The sequence below is a fragment of the Daphnia carinata genome, chromosome 5 (genome assembly GCF_022539665.2).
Source record: "Daphnia carinata strain CSIRO-1 chromosome 5, CSIRO_AGI_Dcar_HiC_V3, whole genome shotgun sequence".
NCBI classification, from domain to species: domain Eukaryota; kingdom Metazoa; phylum Arthropoda; class Branchiopoda; order Diplostraca; family Daphniidae; genus Daphnia; species Daphnia carinata.
The window spans coordinates 1,316,921-1,333,120 of NC_081335.1; the positions used below are offsets into that span (position 1 = coordinate 1,316,921).

The window sequence follows — 16,200 nt, forward strand, 5'->3', positions numbered from 1 at the left end:
TTTTGAGATTTTTCTTTTTCTCTCTTTGAAAAATTCTTTTTTTTTTTTTTTTTTTTTTTTTGTGTGTGCGCTGGAACTGTTGAAACAAACAAAAAAAAATCATGTTAGTTGGCTCTTAATTATTTAAGGCCAATCTAGCTGATTTTGCGCAATTCATTTGGAGAGCGTAATCACCAAAGGGCGACCTGTTCTTCGCCGCAGCGGTGAGTGTGTTTGTCTCTCTCTCTCTCTCTCTCTCTCTCTTCTCTTTCTCAGTCCATTTGCGTTTTCATTGTCCCCGGCGACTCTCATTATCATTACCCGCAACGCGCATTACGAGAGTGGTTTTTCTTGCGTCACAATCACGAAATACGAAACGTTCCTACTCTCGGTTTATTGTTGTAAACAACAAACGTGAACATTGAATTTGGCCGTTTCTATTTCTCTCTTTTTTTTTTTTAATCTTTAAATTTGTTTTTTGTTTTTTTTTTCAATAATTTTGTGCCTTTTTCACTTGGGCACGGATGCCATCTGCCACATTGGGTAAGTCCAGTGAAGTGGTTAGTTGTGGGGGGGGGGGAGGGACTGGGGGGGACTGTTAAAGGACCCCCTTCCATTTTTCCTTCAGCAGAGGGTTACCTAAGTCACGTGGCCATCGAGTTGTAGTGGGAAAAATGTTTCCCTCGATTTCGTAACACGTTTGGGACCCCCCCCCCCCCCTCCCCCCTTTTTTTTTTTCTTTCCGGGCTGATTTGAGAATTGGTTATGTAATAAATTGAGGTCTTGTGTTTTAAGGTAAAAAGAAGAGAGGGATGGTTGAAGTGGTTGAGATGCCCCTCCCAGAAAAAAAAAAAAGGAATCGTCCTATTTTTGATTTATATATATTTTTTTTTGGAGGGGGGGGGGGGGCGAATCCCCTATTGTATCGTTTGTTAAATGATGGACTATTGCGGCGATGGCGTGGAACCAAAAAAAAAAACCATTTATGAAACGCTTGGTTGGGGTTTTCCCTCAGCGATGTTTTTTTCCGTTTGAAAAAGAAAACAAACGTTTAAACTCGACCAAGCTCGCCATTCAAGTTATTTGGAAACTATATCAAACAAATGTTCCAACATTTTTCTAATTTAAACGAAAGGCCACTAAAGAAAAACATTTTTTTTTTTTTTTTTTTTTTTTTTTTTTTTTTTTTGAAAATAGATGCATAAGGGTCTGGCGTCGATTTCATTTTCGACAGCCTCTCTGTAATGATTTCCTTTTGACTCACGCATTGAAAATGCCTTGTGAAAGAAACATCTTCATTTCCCCACCTTCCATCTCTAGAGCTGAATTTTTGAATTTGAAACAAAACAAAAATATTGTTTTTGTTTTTGTTTTTGTTTTTTTCCCTTTTTGATGATTGTTATTTGTGTTCTTCTTCATCTGGTGGGATGGGCAATAGGGAAAATACCTTGACCAGTAAATAATAAAACATGATTTTTTTTTTTTCTTTTTCAAATGTTTTTACACGGCGCGCAAGTTCCCCTTTCTCGGCAGTACAAGAAAACAGTCGTAAATTGTCTCTCTGGGTTTCTCTCTTGGCTGGCAATGAATTCAAAATTCAAAAAAAAAAAAATCTCTAGTGGATAAGACTCGCGCCAACGTATTTAAAAAAAAAAAAAACACGGCTAGATTTTTTTTCTATCTAAAAAAAAGAAAAAAAAAAAGATACACAAAATAAAACTTTCATTAAATCGTCGCCAGTTTTTTTTTTTCCGGTGGGTCGTGTGACTGGTGTTTAAAAAAAAAAAGCGCCATATCCAATCGTTTTTAACCTGTTTTTTTTAAATAATCCTTTCAACTTGAACACACAAAAGAGAGAAAAAAAAACACAAAAAAAACCACACATTTGGTTGTCGTCGTTATCTTTGTGCCCCTCATTTGAAATCCTTTTTGTTTGATTCGATCTTTTTGTGTGTGTTACGTTTTTCTTTTCTTTTTTTTTTTTTTTTTTTCCCTTTGCTTTATTATTGAGTCGTCACTTGTAATCAACTTGGCTCTTGGCGTGGTCATCCGTGTCGGGACGAATTAGCACGGGGAGCCCCGTCTGCATAACAAAACGCGCACGCCACCATTAACTCAAAGTGAATTGAAAAGACACGCACCGAAAAATGCGCTCAAACTCTTCCTCGAAACTTCCATTTTGATTTTCTAAATGAATGGAGAGACCCGCGATTCCAAAATTGAGGAAAAGAAAAAACCAAAAAACCTGTCTGACTTTTTTTTTTTTTTTTTTCTGTTTTTCTTCCTCAAACATTTTTTTGGTTTTTTTTTTTTTTTTAAAAGATGGGAATTTAAAGGGACTTGAATGTTTTTTATTTTATTTTTTTTTTTTTTTTCGGATCCCGCAATATGAGTAGAGATTTCTCGGAAGAGAGCGCTGATGACTAAGACGACACACACACAAAAAAAAATGCCAGTCTTGTGTTGACTTCTCCTTTTACGGATTTATGCCAGTGGCAATGTCTAGTCAAAAATCATTGATTACACACCGAGCGATTTTTTTGTGATTAAAACTGCGGGTCGATGGTATTTTTTTTTTTTTTTTTTTCCCTTGTCTGTATCGGAATGAATTTAAATGGGAAAGAAACGAACAAAACAGATGCGACCAGTATCCACTTGGAAAAAAAAAAGGTCGTGGGAAAACAAGTTAGTTTTTTTTTTTTTTTTCGTATTCAAATAGCGCGCCGTGCGGAAGAGAAAAAAAAAAAAAACGGGCAGAAGGTTTTCATTCCTCCCCCTCTCTCTCTCTCTCTCTCTCTCTCTCGTAATCATAACTATACGGCTACTGTGTGTGGCTCGTTTCCGATTCGGGTTATTTCAAACATTCAACTACGACCTGAGTGCCTTTCCCTCCTTGCTGCAAGCCGCAGGTGTGTAATCGTATCATGTCTGATTGCGCGTGGGAAAGGGAAACGAACGTATTCTTCAATGGAATTAGTCCAAAACGTTGTCCAGTCCGAGGTCCAATTTGTTTTCTCTTCTCCTTATTCGGGATGTATAAAAAAACAAACAAACGCTCGTTCCTAGTGTCGGTCATTAACCGTTTTTTTTTTTTTTTTTTTTTTTTTTTTTTTCAATTTGGATCAAGTCAATAATGATAATCTTGTTGAAAATGTGTAACGTGACCGATTCGATAAGGCAAACTCGGTAGGAGGCGAAAAGCAAAAAGGAAACGAGCAGACGTGAGCCACGGATATAATAAAGGATGATTTTTAATGACAGGCAATGAAGGGCAGGTGATTCGGCGTGAGAACAAACACTACTTCTCATGGTTCATTTAGAATTTTTTTTTTTTTTTTTCAAGGGGGGGGGAGTGCTTGTATTAAAAGAACGAAATAGAGGGAGGGGGGGGGGGACATCATAGTGGGTGAACATTGGGCCAACATGTGAAAATCGTTTTGAACGATAGTTAATAATAATAAAAAAATGGGGGAAGCCTACGGGGGCCCACCTGTTGGCCCTGCGCAAACAAATCGTCTGTTTGATTATCGAAAACATTGTGGATTTCTATTTGTTTTTATTTGATTTTCATTTTTACTTGAAGGAAGAATAATGACGAAGTGTGTGTGTCTTTGAATTGTTGATTTTCCCCATCCGACTTGTTTTTTTTTTTTTTTTCCATTCAAATCGCCGTGCGTGTGTGTGTGTGTGGATAGGTATAGATCTGAGTTGAATATTCATAAGGGACGGTGTACGTGGGGCCGAACTGGTTCCCCCCGCGCTTCATCAACAGAGAGAAAGGCAAAAGAAACAAACTTACAAATATCAAGTAGAAAAAAAAACAAACAAAAAACAAAAAACAAAAAAGGGGGAATTGAAAAAGCTTGTTCCATCATCTGAGAGTTTGAACAGAAGACAAAAAAAAAAAAAAAATGTTTCAACAGTTTTTCTTCTTCATCCTCAAATGACAACAGTAGACATTCTTGACATAGTTTTCAATCCATCAAATCAACTACGAAGAGTTGGGGGAAGTTTGTTTCTTTTTTTTATTTATTTATTTTTTTTTTTAACTTTCTCGTGTCTTCTTCATGACGATCGAAATTGTTTTTCCCCCCTCCCCATTTTTCTGCGTTCGTTTCTCGTTGGGAAAGCGCCGACTCACGGAGAACAGGAGCGACATTCTAACTTGTATATATGGCAGTTTTTTTTTTTTTTTTTTTTCTTTCTTTCTAACGCACATGATTTAAAATCGGGACTGGCTGTCCTGACTCGTTTCCTTTCGATTTGTTACGTCAGGAAAATTGGGGTAGAAATTTACGGGGTCACAACTTTCTAAACTCTGCGCACAATCTGAACGGACGCAGCCTCTCACTCTGCTCTCCTTTGAAAAAAAAAAAAAATTAATAAATAAATAAAAACATGCTAAATACTTCACAGCGGGGCTACCACCGAAAAAGAAAGTCAAATTGTCAACTTATAAAAGAATAAAAAACGCGATTTATTATGTTCGTTTACAGCGTCACACGATTGCAGCCTGAAATAGATGGCGCTCGTATATTTAAATTCGAAAAAAAAAAAAAAAAAAATAAGCCTTTCAAACAGTTATACCAGTCTATCGAATCGAAGACAATGGTTATATCTGCTCATTGTTTTTTGTTTTTTTTACCTGACTTGAAGGGCATTCGCAGAAGACTCATTCTTTTTTAATACGTATTTTTTTTTTTTATTGCCTTGAATGCCACCCAAATGATGGGAATTTTTTTTTTGCTCGGCTTTTGTTTTTAATGGCTCGTATTATTTTACAATTTCTTCTTATTTTATTTTTTTTTTTTTCTTAGCCTTTTTATTCTAAGAGAGAATGAGGGGGGGGGGGGTATGATGCGTTCTGGACAGAAGAAATCATGGGTGTCGCTATTTTTTTTTTTTTACGAAGCCGGAAGGGATTCCGGAAGCGGCATCGTAAATCCTTTGCCTCAAACACATATATGTTTTTTTTTTTATATATGTTTGTGCCGCAAAAAAAAAAAAAAAAAAATTGAAAATTCCCAGGGTTCACATGTCAGTCTCGATCCCACACCCAGAATTAAAAAAGGAAAAAGGGCCAATCATTCCATGAAGAAAATGATAAGAAAGGGGAAAAAAAAAAAAAAAAAAGTAATTAGATGACACGCCATTTCCGTCTTTTTTTTTTTCTGTTCTGGTGACGTTCAAAAATAGAAGAAAGCGCGGGAATGACGTCAACACGAAACAAGCGTGACTTCCTTTTAAAAAAAAAAAAATGATTTCAACACTTTTTTGATATCATTGATTCATTGTTGTATATATGCATAGCGAGTAGTGACTTATCGATGACCCCGACCACGTTAAAAACATGGCCACAGGTGGTCTCTCCTTCCCCAGGTGTGGAAACGTACACGCGCGGTTGACAATGGAAACACACCAAAATTTGTGTGTATCGATTGGTCACACGCGTAAAAAAAAAAACAAAAAAAAAACAATATTCCTTTTATTTTGTAATTCTATTGTCACTTAACCTTTTCTTTTATAGAAATTGGGTGTCTGGGGCAAGGCCCAAATTTTTGTTTTTCAAGTAATGACGGCCATATTTTCTTTGACCCAGACAGCAGGTGGTGAGAATCTGCGTGTACAAGGATTTTTATATCTATTTTTTTTATTTTATTTTTTTTTTTTTTAAGAACAAAAGACCATCATTTCCAATCAATTCGTTAGCATAATGGGCCAGTTGGCGGCTGCATGCCTCTGATTGCAAGAATCCGAAACTAGAAAGTGTGTTTTTTTTTGTTTTTCACACTCACGATCGTTTCACTATATAGGATCCCTACACACACACACACACACACACACACACACACACACACACACACACACACACACACACACACACACAAAACAATTAACCCGAGTCCCGAAAGATTTTTTTTTTTTTTTTCGTTTGAACTTTTTTTTTTTTTTTTAAAGGAGAGAAAATCTGTCGAGTTGGGGGCTGAGAAAAAAAATAGAGAACCCCAACGTGAAGAGAATAAAAGAAAAAAGGGGAGAAAAAAAAAAAATAAGGCCAGAGTGATTCACGGCCAGTTGAGGCCAACAGGTCGTTTTGCATAATTGCCAGCTCCCGTTGATGTTCTTCCTCCCCCTTCTTTTTTTTTTTTCCCCTCTCCTATACAAGAAGGACTTCCTCCCTTCTAGCCCTCTTGTCTCGTCTTATATATGTGTAGGGCCTTTGGAAAGTTTAACCCGTTGCCCATATACGTCAGCGTTTTGTGCCTCTTTCCCTATTTTTCTTCGGACTCGCACTACACTAAATTTTCGAACCGAAAAACACACTTATCTTTTAGTTGTGTTTTTTTGTTTTTTTTTTCCGCTTGGGCATTTTCCGGGACGGGGAATGGGGAGAGAAAAATGTCCATCAATGACAGTCGATTGTGTGCGTACATTTTCAAATGAATCGGGATTGATTGTTATTCGAAACTGTGAGGATAAATTCCCTTTTTGTTTTTTGTTTTTTTTGTTTTTCTTTGTTGGGGTCTGTTTCCTTCGATGTCGTGTGTCGACGGATTGACACTGTGCCTGTTCTTCCGTGTCTTTCTTGCTCGTCTAAACAACGAGAAAGAGAGCCATGAGTAATGGATTCCAATCGGGTGACCATTTTTGGCTATTTAGAATTTTTGGGGTTCTATTTTTTTTTTTTTATTATTATTTTCTTTCGTCCTCTTCCTTCTTTTTTTTTATTCTTCATTTTGCTGCGTACATTCAAAACGGTTGAAACTGTTGGATGATAAAAAAAAAAACGAAGGGGTTTGAGAGACGTTGCTGGTCGTTTCACCTTTGACACACCTGCATTCAGTTTCGATATAAGCCGCTTTTTTTTTTTTTTTAACCCCTGTCCATTTTGGATGACATTCTTTTCATTGAAAGTCATGTGCCGATTGAGAGTCTTCCTCCCGCCATTTAGGAAAAGAGATAAATGCCTTCTATTAACACATTCGTGACACGAAATGTTAGCGTCTTTGTGCGTGTATTATCGCTCAGGTGATATTTTTTTTCTCCCCCCCCCCCCTTTTTTTTATGACTTCATTTTCTAGCCGTCCACAATTTTGGGTTAAAAACCGATGGGAAAAAAAAAAAAAAAAAATCATAATAAAATAAATGGGTGAATATATTTTTCTGGTTTTTTTTTTTTTTTTTTTTTTTCCTGGAAAATGCGACGTGATGATTTGTTGGGAAGCGGTGGCGCGCGCGCATTTCGATCCGATCCGCTAGAGCGTGACATAATCTCTCTTTGCCTATTTGAATTCAACACGTTCAAAGACATTTTCCTTTTTTCCTTGTGGTGTTAAACACAAAAAAAAAAAAAAAAAACTCGTTGTCGACGTTGGTGAACGTGTTCCTCCACCTGTTTTTTTTTTTCAACGTGCGTCTTTTTGAAAGTAACAACCGTCCTCGCTATTCCTTAAATCGTACAGATATGTACAATGTTTTTTTGTTTTTTTGTTCTTTGTACGTCAATTTTCAACGATGGATGGGCTTCCATGGAAGTCTCTCTTGTTTTGTCGGAAAGGAAAACGCCTGGTATTACCTGGACTAGCAAAATGTTGAAATCTTAACCGTGTCGACATGATCTTCACATTTTTTTTTTTAAAGAAATGGAGACGTGTTTCATTCTCTTGGCTGTTGGTAACAATTCGCACCTGCTTATTTATCGAGATAAGGGGCGGACTGGAACGTGTATTTTTATTTGTTGGACATACCAGCCGCTCTCACTTGACTGTTTTTTGTTTTTTTTTTATGGTGATGATTATTACTCATTTTATTTTGAGCGTATCTCTCCACTTTGACGATCTACCTTTAGATTGCCGCTATTTGACACGTGTGTTTGTTTGTTTTTTTTATCATCTTTCTCAAGTGTTGTTGAAGAATTTCATTGGCTTTTACGTTTGGCGTAAAAATGGCTAGCAAACAAATTAGGATGGATATTTTTCAAGTCATTTATGTCAAAGAGATTTCAGGACATGTCGAGTCAGGTGACGACTATAATTAAAATTCCTTTTTTTTTTTTTTTTTTTTTTAATGGATACAAATCTCTAAACCGCGCAAATTCCCCGACCATCATTTTTTTTTTTGCTCGCCTTCGGAGTGTGTCTCTGTTGAATTCATAAATATCGTGAAAGAATGTGGAGAATGTCTGGGGCATTTCATTAACTTACCCGACGTCCTTCAACGGTACGAGTTGAAACAAAAGGAATTTCTCTCGTAACCGTCCTCTCCTTTTATCTCCTATTATTTCATCCGTCACGTAAAACTATTTACACATGGCTACTACAATAATACTGTGTGTCAAGACATACTGCCACGATGGATGTATTCATCCTTCGATAACAAAAAAAAACAAAAAAAAAGAATAACGTCTTGTTTTCTTCTTGCTAATATTTCACTTTGAACGATGACTAGAACTGCATTTTTTTGTCTTCCATCCGTTTTGCAAAATTGTGTCGTAGATGAGTCCGGCATTCCTTTTAAAAACAAAACCCAATCCGTATAGGGAAGAAGAATGATTCATTGGCGGTTAATCGTTTAAGTGTTGGAGACACAACGACGAAAGAAAACAAGAAAAAAAAAAAAAAAAAAAAAAAAATTTAAAAATGAGACGTGGCATTGAGGTGCCAATCATCGAGTGAAAATCTCTCGGGAGATTTTGCTGGGCGAACAGGGTCTTGTGGCCGCCGCTTTCGTTTGATCTGAAACGGATCGAGACACAAGAAAGGCCGATAAAAATAATCAGGACAGCGTGCGCGCACGCGAACTCAATTTGCGTGAGCAGAGACAGACAAGTACTTGAGATGATTGCGATTGAAATGTTTCTTTGAATCAATTCATTGACGGCCGGCGGCAACGACTCCTCCCTTAAATGGCGCTTTTTTCGAAAGCTTTTTTTTTTTTTTTTCAGGATACCGGATTGAACGATTTTTTTTGTTTGTTTTTTCGTTTCAGGGGGTGGGCATTTCATTTGTTTTTTTGTTTTGTTTTTTCAAGCTTTACATCGAAGCTATCCGTCATTTATCTGCGCACCGCAACGCAAAAACGAGTTTATTTGGTCCTTTTTTTTTTTTTTTTAAATTATTTTATATTTCCTAACTTGCATCGCCGTCAGTTGTCTGACGATAATAAATCCACGACAAAATCGGCCAATAGATTTTGTTCCATTTTTTTTTTTTTTTTATTTGCCCTTCCCCTTCTTTTTTTATGTATCTAAATCCGGCCGCTGGATTAGTTCTCGTTTCCTTTTTGGAGTCGTTGGTAATCACAACTCTCCAAAATAAAAAAAAACAAAACAAACGTGAATGTGACACAGAAATTGTGCGAAATAAAAAAAAAAAAAAAAGGTTTTGGGTTTTTTTTTTTTTTTGATGGATCGCGTTGTGATCCTTTTTTGTTCTGCAAAAAAAAACCCAAAAAACGCAGCCATTTCGATCCTTTCTTAGAACTCATGCATTTCATCAAATTCAATTTATTCCGTCAGACGCTGTCGAACGATCAAGGATATTCGAAAATTAAAGCAGATATCCTTTTAGTTCTTTGTTTTTGTTTTTGTTTTTATCTTTCCTCGAAGAAAAAAACGAGGAGCGCCGGGCCAATCGGTGTAGTCATCCACTTGCTTGGCTTGATGGTTCCGCTTTTCCCAGGTTCTCCTTTTTTCTTTTTTTCTTTTTCTTTTTTGTTTCACGGTGTGTGGTGGTTCATCTGGAACTCGAGTCACAAATACCCGGCGGGCGGTAGCGGTGGGAAAAAAAAAAAAAAAAAAAAAAAAAAAAAAAAATTAAGAAAATATTTTTTGCTCTACCCCATTCTCAAATGAAAAAAAAAAAAAAAATGATTGGCGTTGCAGTCAAGTTGCGTTTCGGCTGGTATAAAAACGTCACCGTTAGAAATCGCATTTTTTTTTTTTTTTTTTTAGTTTGGTTTGTCCTGACCGAAATGGGCACTACACCCAACTTCCTACACACCGTTTTTGGGGAAGGAGCTCGTTTGATTTTTTTTTTTTTTCTTTTTTCTTTTCATATTTATTTTTATAATGCTGGGTTTTCTTTTTTTTTTTTTTTGTTTCCTTGTGGCTTCACATTCGAGTCGTATAGAGAAGTAAATAAAAAAAATACTAGCCGAGGAATTCAACAAAGAGATGGAGGCTAAATGCGAAACAAAATGAATGTCACCCTTTTGATTTATGACGATGAAACGGCCAAAGAAACGAAATGTTACACACACACACACACACACATAAAGCGAAAGAGTGAAAGAGACACACACACAGACATACCAGCAGCAGCACAAACAGCGTCTGTATTTATTTATTTATTTTTTTGCCACCGTCGTGCAACCTCATTTTCTAACCGGGCGAACTGTGCGAATTTGCATATTACACGCAGACTGTGTTAAGAGTTCCCTCACCACACCTTTCTGTACCAAAAAAAAAAAAAAGGGAAAAATCTACAAGACGTATACAAAAGAATGAACAAGTTGCGTTTGCATTTTCCTTGTCGTGTCGGTCGGCTCCATGCCGAATTATGCTAACGATCCGGAGCATGTTTTTTTTTTCTTTTTTCTTTCTTTCTTTGAGGGCGCCCTGTCGTGTTCTTTTTTTCTGTTTTATTTGAATGCATACTGAAATAAGATAAAAGATTTGTTTAGTTAGTTTTTTTTGTTTGTTTTTTTGCAAACCAGAAAATGAATCATCCTTATAATTTTGTTTTTATTACCTTTATAGGAGAGTAGCAGAGACAGCACCAGAAACGGCCAACGTAATGAATTATCCAGTTCAGCAGCCAAAGGTAAGTCATCCATATTCAAATATTCTTCTTCTTCTTTTCGACTGTGAACAAAAACAATGGGGTACGTCAGACGGTTTCTTGCTCATTGTGTTGATTGCACTCAACTGATCCATCGGTTGCGTCAGTTGGTGCCACCCTCGTTCATTTTGTTTTTTTTTGTTTTTTCCTTTTTATGCAAACATATAAAATCCATTGTTTTCTTCAATTTTCGCTTGCAGTGGTCAAAACGTTGTTTTTTTTTTAAATTTAGACACATATTTCTTTTTTATGTGTTATTATTCTGGTTTGTTCTTCTTTCCTGTTGAACACAAAGAAAACGGGGGGGGGGGAGGACGCTGAATGAATGGAACACGAGTTTTCAAAAGAGGGGAAGACGTTGGAAAAACTGTGGGTCTGTTCCATATGCAACGAACGCATCGAAAAGAAAAAGAGAAAACAATGGCAACAACGTCAAAACGGACGGGCGGGGTGTTAAACATCTTGTAAAGAAAATGTCTTTGGTTCTTTAAGCTCAGTTAATGTTCGGTTAACTTTTCGTACGGGGGAGGGGTATGTCACCGTTTCAGATATTAAGGCAATTTTTTTTAGGGAGAGGAGGGAGGGGGGATGTTTCTTGTTGGTGTGTTACCTGTCTGAGGCCCACGATGGGTTCGCGTTGCTTCGATTTTTGTTTTTCTTTTAAACTGAAGAGGCTAATCGATAGGACTGGGTGGTTGTATTCGATCAATCTCAATCGGTTTCATCTTGACAAACGCCAAGGAAATTTTTTTTTTTTTTTTTTTTTTTTTTTCCAAAGAAAAATTCAATGGGGAAATCAATAAATCAGTGAGCATTTTTTTTTTTTTTAATTTTAACCTCCAAAAGTGGGAGAAGAAATGGGCGCCCTTGTCGCCATCTATCAACGTTTCAGCCCTCTTACGTTTCAAACGTAGGAGATTTTCCAGACGAGTCGATTTGCCTGATTTGTTATTCTAGTGGATAGCCTTTTTTTTTTTTCTTTTCCCGTGAATATTTTCAAATGAATAAGGCAACATCGCCCGCAGCCAGTCTGATCCTGCTGACCTGTTCGAGGTGCCAACAAATTACACGTACATTTTACTAGTTGGTAGTACATAAATCACGGCACGTACTGGCGCGACGTTATCGGCTCTCGGCTTTTTTTTTTTTTTTTTATGATAATCATCCAGCGTGGTGTAGGCTTAGCAGTAAATCTTTTACTGCTCAACAACTTGACACGCAAATTCAAATTATCAAAAAAAAAAAAAAAATTAATCAAATCAAATCAAAGGAAAAACGTTAAAAAAAACCGTTAATTGAAAATGCTTGTGATTCTTTGTTTTTGTTCGATGAATCATGGCATGCAAATCATTTGATAACATTCGATACATTTTTCGGGTTGTTTCTTCTTTTTTTTTTTTTTTTTTGCGTTTTTCAAGACGATGTTTAATCACGTTTGAAAGACGGAAAGGAAAACCGGCCTTCGAGCTGTCTGGTATGATGCGTGTTGAAATAATGCAGCGCTCAAACGATTTGCATCGCAGCATACGCTGAATACGTAACATTATTTCAAAAAAAAAAAAAAAAAAAAAAAAAAAGGAAACACGAAATTCAAGTCCCGTTTTGTTTTTTCACATGTCGTCCGGCTAAAATCCTTAAACGGGCTCTTATTATTAAATATTCTTAGTTGGAAAAAAAAAAAAAAAATTACCTGATGGCGAGAGCGTTTTCTCTGGCCGGCTTTCTTTTCTCTTTAATAGAAAAAAACAAAACAAAAAAAAACAAAAAAATCGTTCTTGTGTTAATTGAAAAGTCTGAAAACAACAACAATGGAACCGATTCACACAAAGTGAAAAAAAAAAAGAAAGAAAAAGAAATATTCCCAACCGTTTGTTATCTTTCGCCTCCTACGATGTGTTTTAACAGTTAAATGGACAATCGAGATGAATGAAGCGCGTGCTCACGCAGTTCTGCTCGGCGCAATCTGAGTCATCGCATTTCTTTTTTTTTTTTTACCAGTCGTGTAACAAATGAGTATTTTTTTTTTTTTTTTTTTTTAGTATATCGTGCGAAAAACGAAATTGCTCGTGTGTGTGTGTGTGTGAACTTGTTTTGAAACGGTCACGAAAAGACATTAGCGTGAAAATCGGCCGAGATTAGGTCACTGGTGTGTGTATCACACAGCACGAGTTTGAAGGTCCCGCCAGCTATCGAGAGCCATAAACAAAAGGACTCTTGCAAAGAGAAGGGGGGGTTGTAAGTCGTCATCAATCCTCTATGATTACGCCAGTTGATGATTATATGTTTATATAAAAACAATAGGACTTTTTGTTGTTGTTCTTTATGTTGCCACGCCAATGGCCAAAAGAGAGAGAGAAAAAAAAAAAAAAAACATTCAATTTATCGCGTGAGCGCAGTAAATCTGTCGATGGTCTTTTTTCTTTTTTTTTTTTTTTTTTTTTTGTTGCTTTCAACTTTGTATTTTCTTGTTTTCACCCGCTCTATACAAAGCGCACAGTCTTTTCCTTTTGCACCCGTTGTATGGTTGCTGCCTATACGTGTGGCGCTGTTGTGTTGGCACGCCGCCCGTCGATTTCACGAGACTTCATTACTCCTCGATCTCGTTTGCCCTCGCGGCTAATTGGTTTCTCTCTCTCTCTCTCTCTCTCCTCGCGCGCCATTCGATTCACTTTGCTTTTTTTTTTTTTTTTTTTTTTTAGTGAGGAAAAAGAAAACAACTACAATCTCGATATATTTATCGTCCAGATTTCATTTCGCTGATAGGATTTCTCCTCTCCCTTTTGTTCCTTTTTCCTCCATCCATTCATTCTTATAAGATCTATATATATATATACATTTCTAATTATTTTTTAACTCTTTCAATCAAACTCTACCCCATTGTTAAAGTCATTTTTTTTTTTTTAATTTAATTATCATTTTTTTTTTGTTTGTAATTTTCATCACATTTTGTGTGTGTGTGTCGTTTGAATGGGGAGAGGGGGGGACACCGGAAGCCTCTAATTGTGATTAGCCCGGGAACAAAAAAAAAAAAAAAAATATGAAAAAGCTCACACACACACACACACACACAGAAAATAATGTCGAGTGAAGCTTTCGCACGTTGTGAGAGAGTTACTACTCTCTCCCTTCCCCCCCTTGAAAAATTCCGTGAGAACTACATTTTTTTTTTTTTTTATTAGTATGTTCCAGTCGGTCGTGGTATATAAACTAGGAGGTTGGGTACTAACATGCTGGAACAATGAAAAAGGGATATGATAGGCGGAGTAGACAAAAAAAAAAAAAAAATGAGTCTCTCCGTAAGATTTTGCGTGTACGCAGGCGATCCCACCAACGTACATATCCGCCCTCCATAACGATTCATTTTTTATTTGTTCCACAATTGTGCGTGTGTGTGTGTTGAACACAAAGATTCTCTGGAGCGTTCAATTTATTTGATCGGCTGGCTGATTGTGTGTGTGTGTGTTTTTTTGTAAAGGGGAAAATGAAGTTCCAGATAAATTTAAAAAAAAAAAAAAAAACCGCATTTGTTTGATCGGAAAGCGGACAGTATTGTTTAAAGACCAACCGTTTTCCAACGATTTATTTTCTAACCGTGTTGCGTTAGGAAGTCGATTTTTTTTTTTTTCTCCACATCTTTGTTTTATATTTTCGTGCTTCACAGCACGAGATTCTTTTGTTTACACCGTGGGCCTCCCACTGAAAAGAACGTGAATAGCCGGCCAACGTCTGTTGCGTTCAAGTGAAAAATAAGATGGCCATCAATCGTTTCGTGTTTAAAACTACTTAATAAAACGCGCGAAACAAAAAGAAAAAAAAAATATATATATAATTATTATTATTTCGCTTCTATTCATCATGAGAGGTAAACTGTCGGACGGGATGGCCATCGGGAACGGGACCGAATGGCCCACAAAGGAAGGGTGGAGATTTTTTCGTTCATCTTTTTTTTTCTTTTTTTTTTTTGCAATGTCTTCCTTCCTGTTTTGATAGCGATGAGTCATGCCATCTAAGTGATTTCTTCTTCTTTTTATTTCTTTTTGCTTATTCGTTGCCTTTGTTGAGATTTTGTCGGGAGAAATGGGGTGCACACCCTCCAATACGAGGAGGGGTTGGAAATAACTATCAATTAAATAAATGGACGATAATATTTGTCTTGTTCCACGTGTGGCGTTGCGCACGCTGGATAGGGGCGGCAATGCGGAAAGGCGAAAGAGTTACGACATTGCCTCGGCGCGCTATATAGTCTAGTTTTAGCCCGTGCCTCCGCCCTTTTCACGTTGACTCGCAAAGCTTCCTCCCTCCCTCTCTTCCCCCCTAACGTAGCTAATCAAATCAAACACTGTTGGCGCCTAAGACGGGATTGAATTGGAAATCAGTCTCCCCTTTTTCTTTCCCTCTTATGTGTGAAACGATCATCGGAACTTTGAGGAAAAGAAGGGGGGGGGGGGAGGGGGAATCTGAATATACTTTGATAACAACCCGATTGGTCTGTCCCTTTTTCTTCATTTTTATGCGTGTGTGCTGGAACAGAGCTGCTAGTTTAATGCGCCAGCGGCAATGAATAACTCGGATTTTGAAAAAGCCCTACAGCATTTATTTCTAATTTATTCTCGTATTTTTTTTTTTATTACTATTTTTTTTTTTTAATTTATTGTAATTTATTGTTATTCTTTTTTATTCGCAGGTTTTGATGACACGAACGAAAGTGGAGACGATGGGCGATCAACGTCGCGCTCCTCCGCCTCCTCCGCCGAGAGGTGTTACCCTGCGTTCGCCATCTGCTGTTATCGCGCCTTTGGGCGCTTGTGGAACGGCTCGTCCGCCTTCGTCGACGTCCGCCAGCACGTCGTCCGCCAACCGACTCCATTTCAAAACGGCCAACGCCGCCAATGCCCCCAATGCCATTACACCTGCCATTAAGCCGGCGATGAAGGAACACGTTCCAGCCGAACTGTCCGCTGGATTGTCTGGCCTACATCATCAGCAAGGCTACCTGGAAACCCGTTACGCCTACAGCGTCAACGGCATTCTCGGATCGGCCGCCCAGGCCTCAGCCGCTGCCGCCTTCTTCGCCAGGTAGGACCCGATTCAAATTATTATTTCTTTTCTTTTTTTTTTTTTTTTTTTTTTTTTTTTTTTTTTTGGGTGAGGGGGGGGGGGGGGGTTTAGCAGACAAAACGTTGCAGTCGTATTATTGTTCAATTATGCACGTCAAGTCGACGGTCACGCTCTTTTCTTTCCCGACATCTTCATTTTTTTTTTTTTTAAATTCCAATTTCGTGCGTATGGAATGTTTGAATTTCCCTCGTTTTTATTATTTATTTTTTTTTTGTGCGTTGTGTAACCGCGACTTTTGACTTGAGGGGCCAAACCGAAATAG

At 37.4% G+C, this 16,200-nt stretch overlaps 1 protein-coding gene across 1 annotated transcript in view; it reads left to right on the forward strand.

The window, feature by feature from the left end:
* The window catches only part of LOC130696813 (kinesin-like protein CG14535), a 67,055-nt gene that overhangs the window by 17,774 nt on the left and 33,081 nt on the right, over positions 1-16,200 (forward strand). Inside the window, exons 3-4 of the mRNA XM_057519922.2 lie at positions 10,739-10,802; positions 15,505-15,896. Of these exons, the coding sequence (XP_057375905.1) occupies positions 10,739-10,802; positions 15,505-15,896 (456 nt within the window). The remainder of the gene's footprint in view (positions 1-10,738; positions 10,803-15,504; positions 15,897-16,200) is intronic.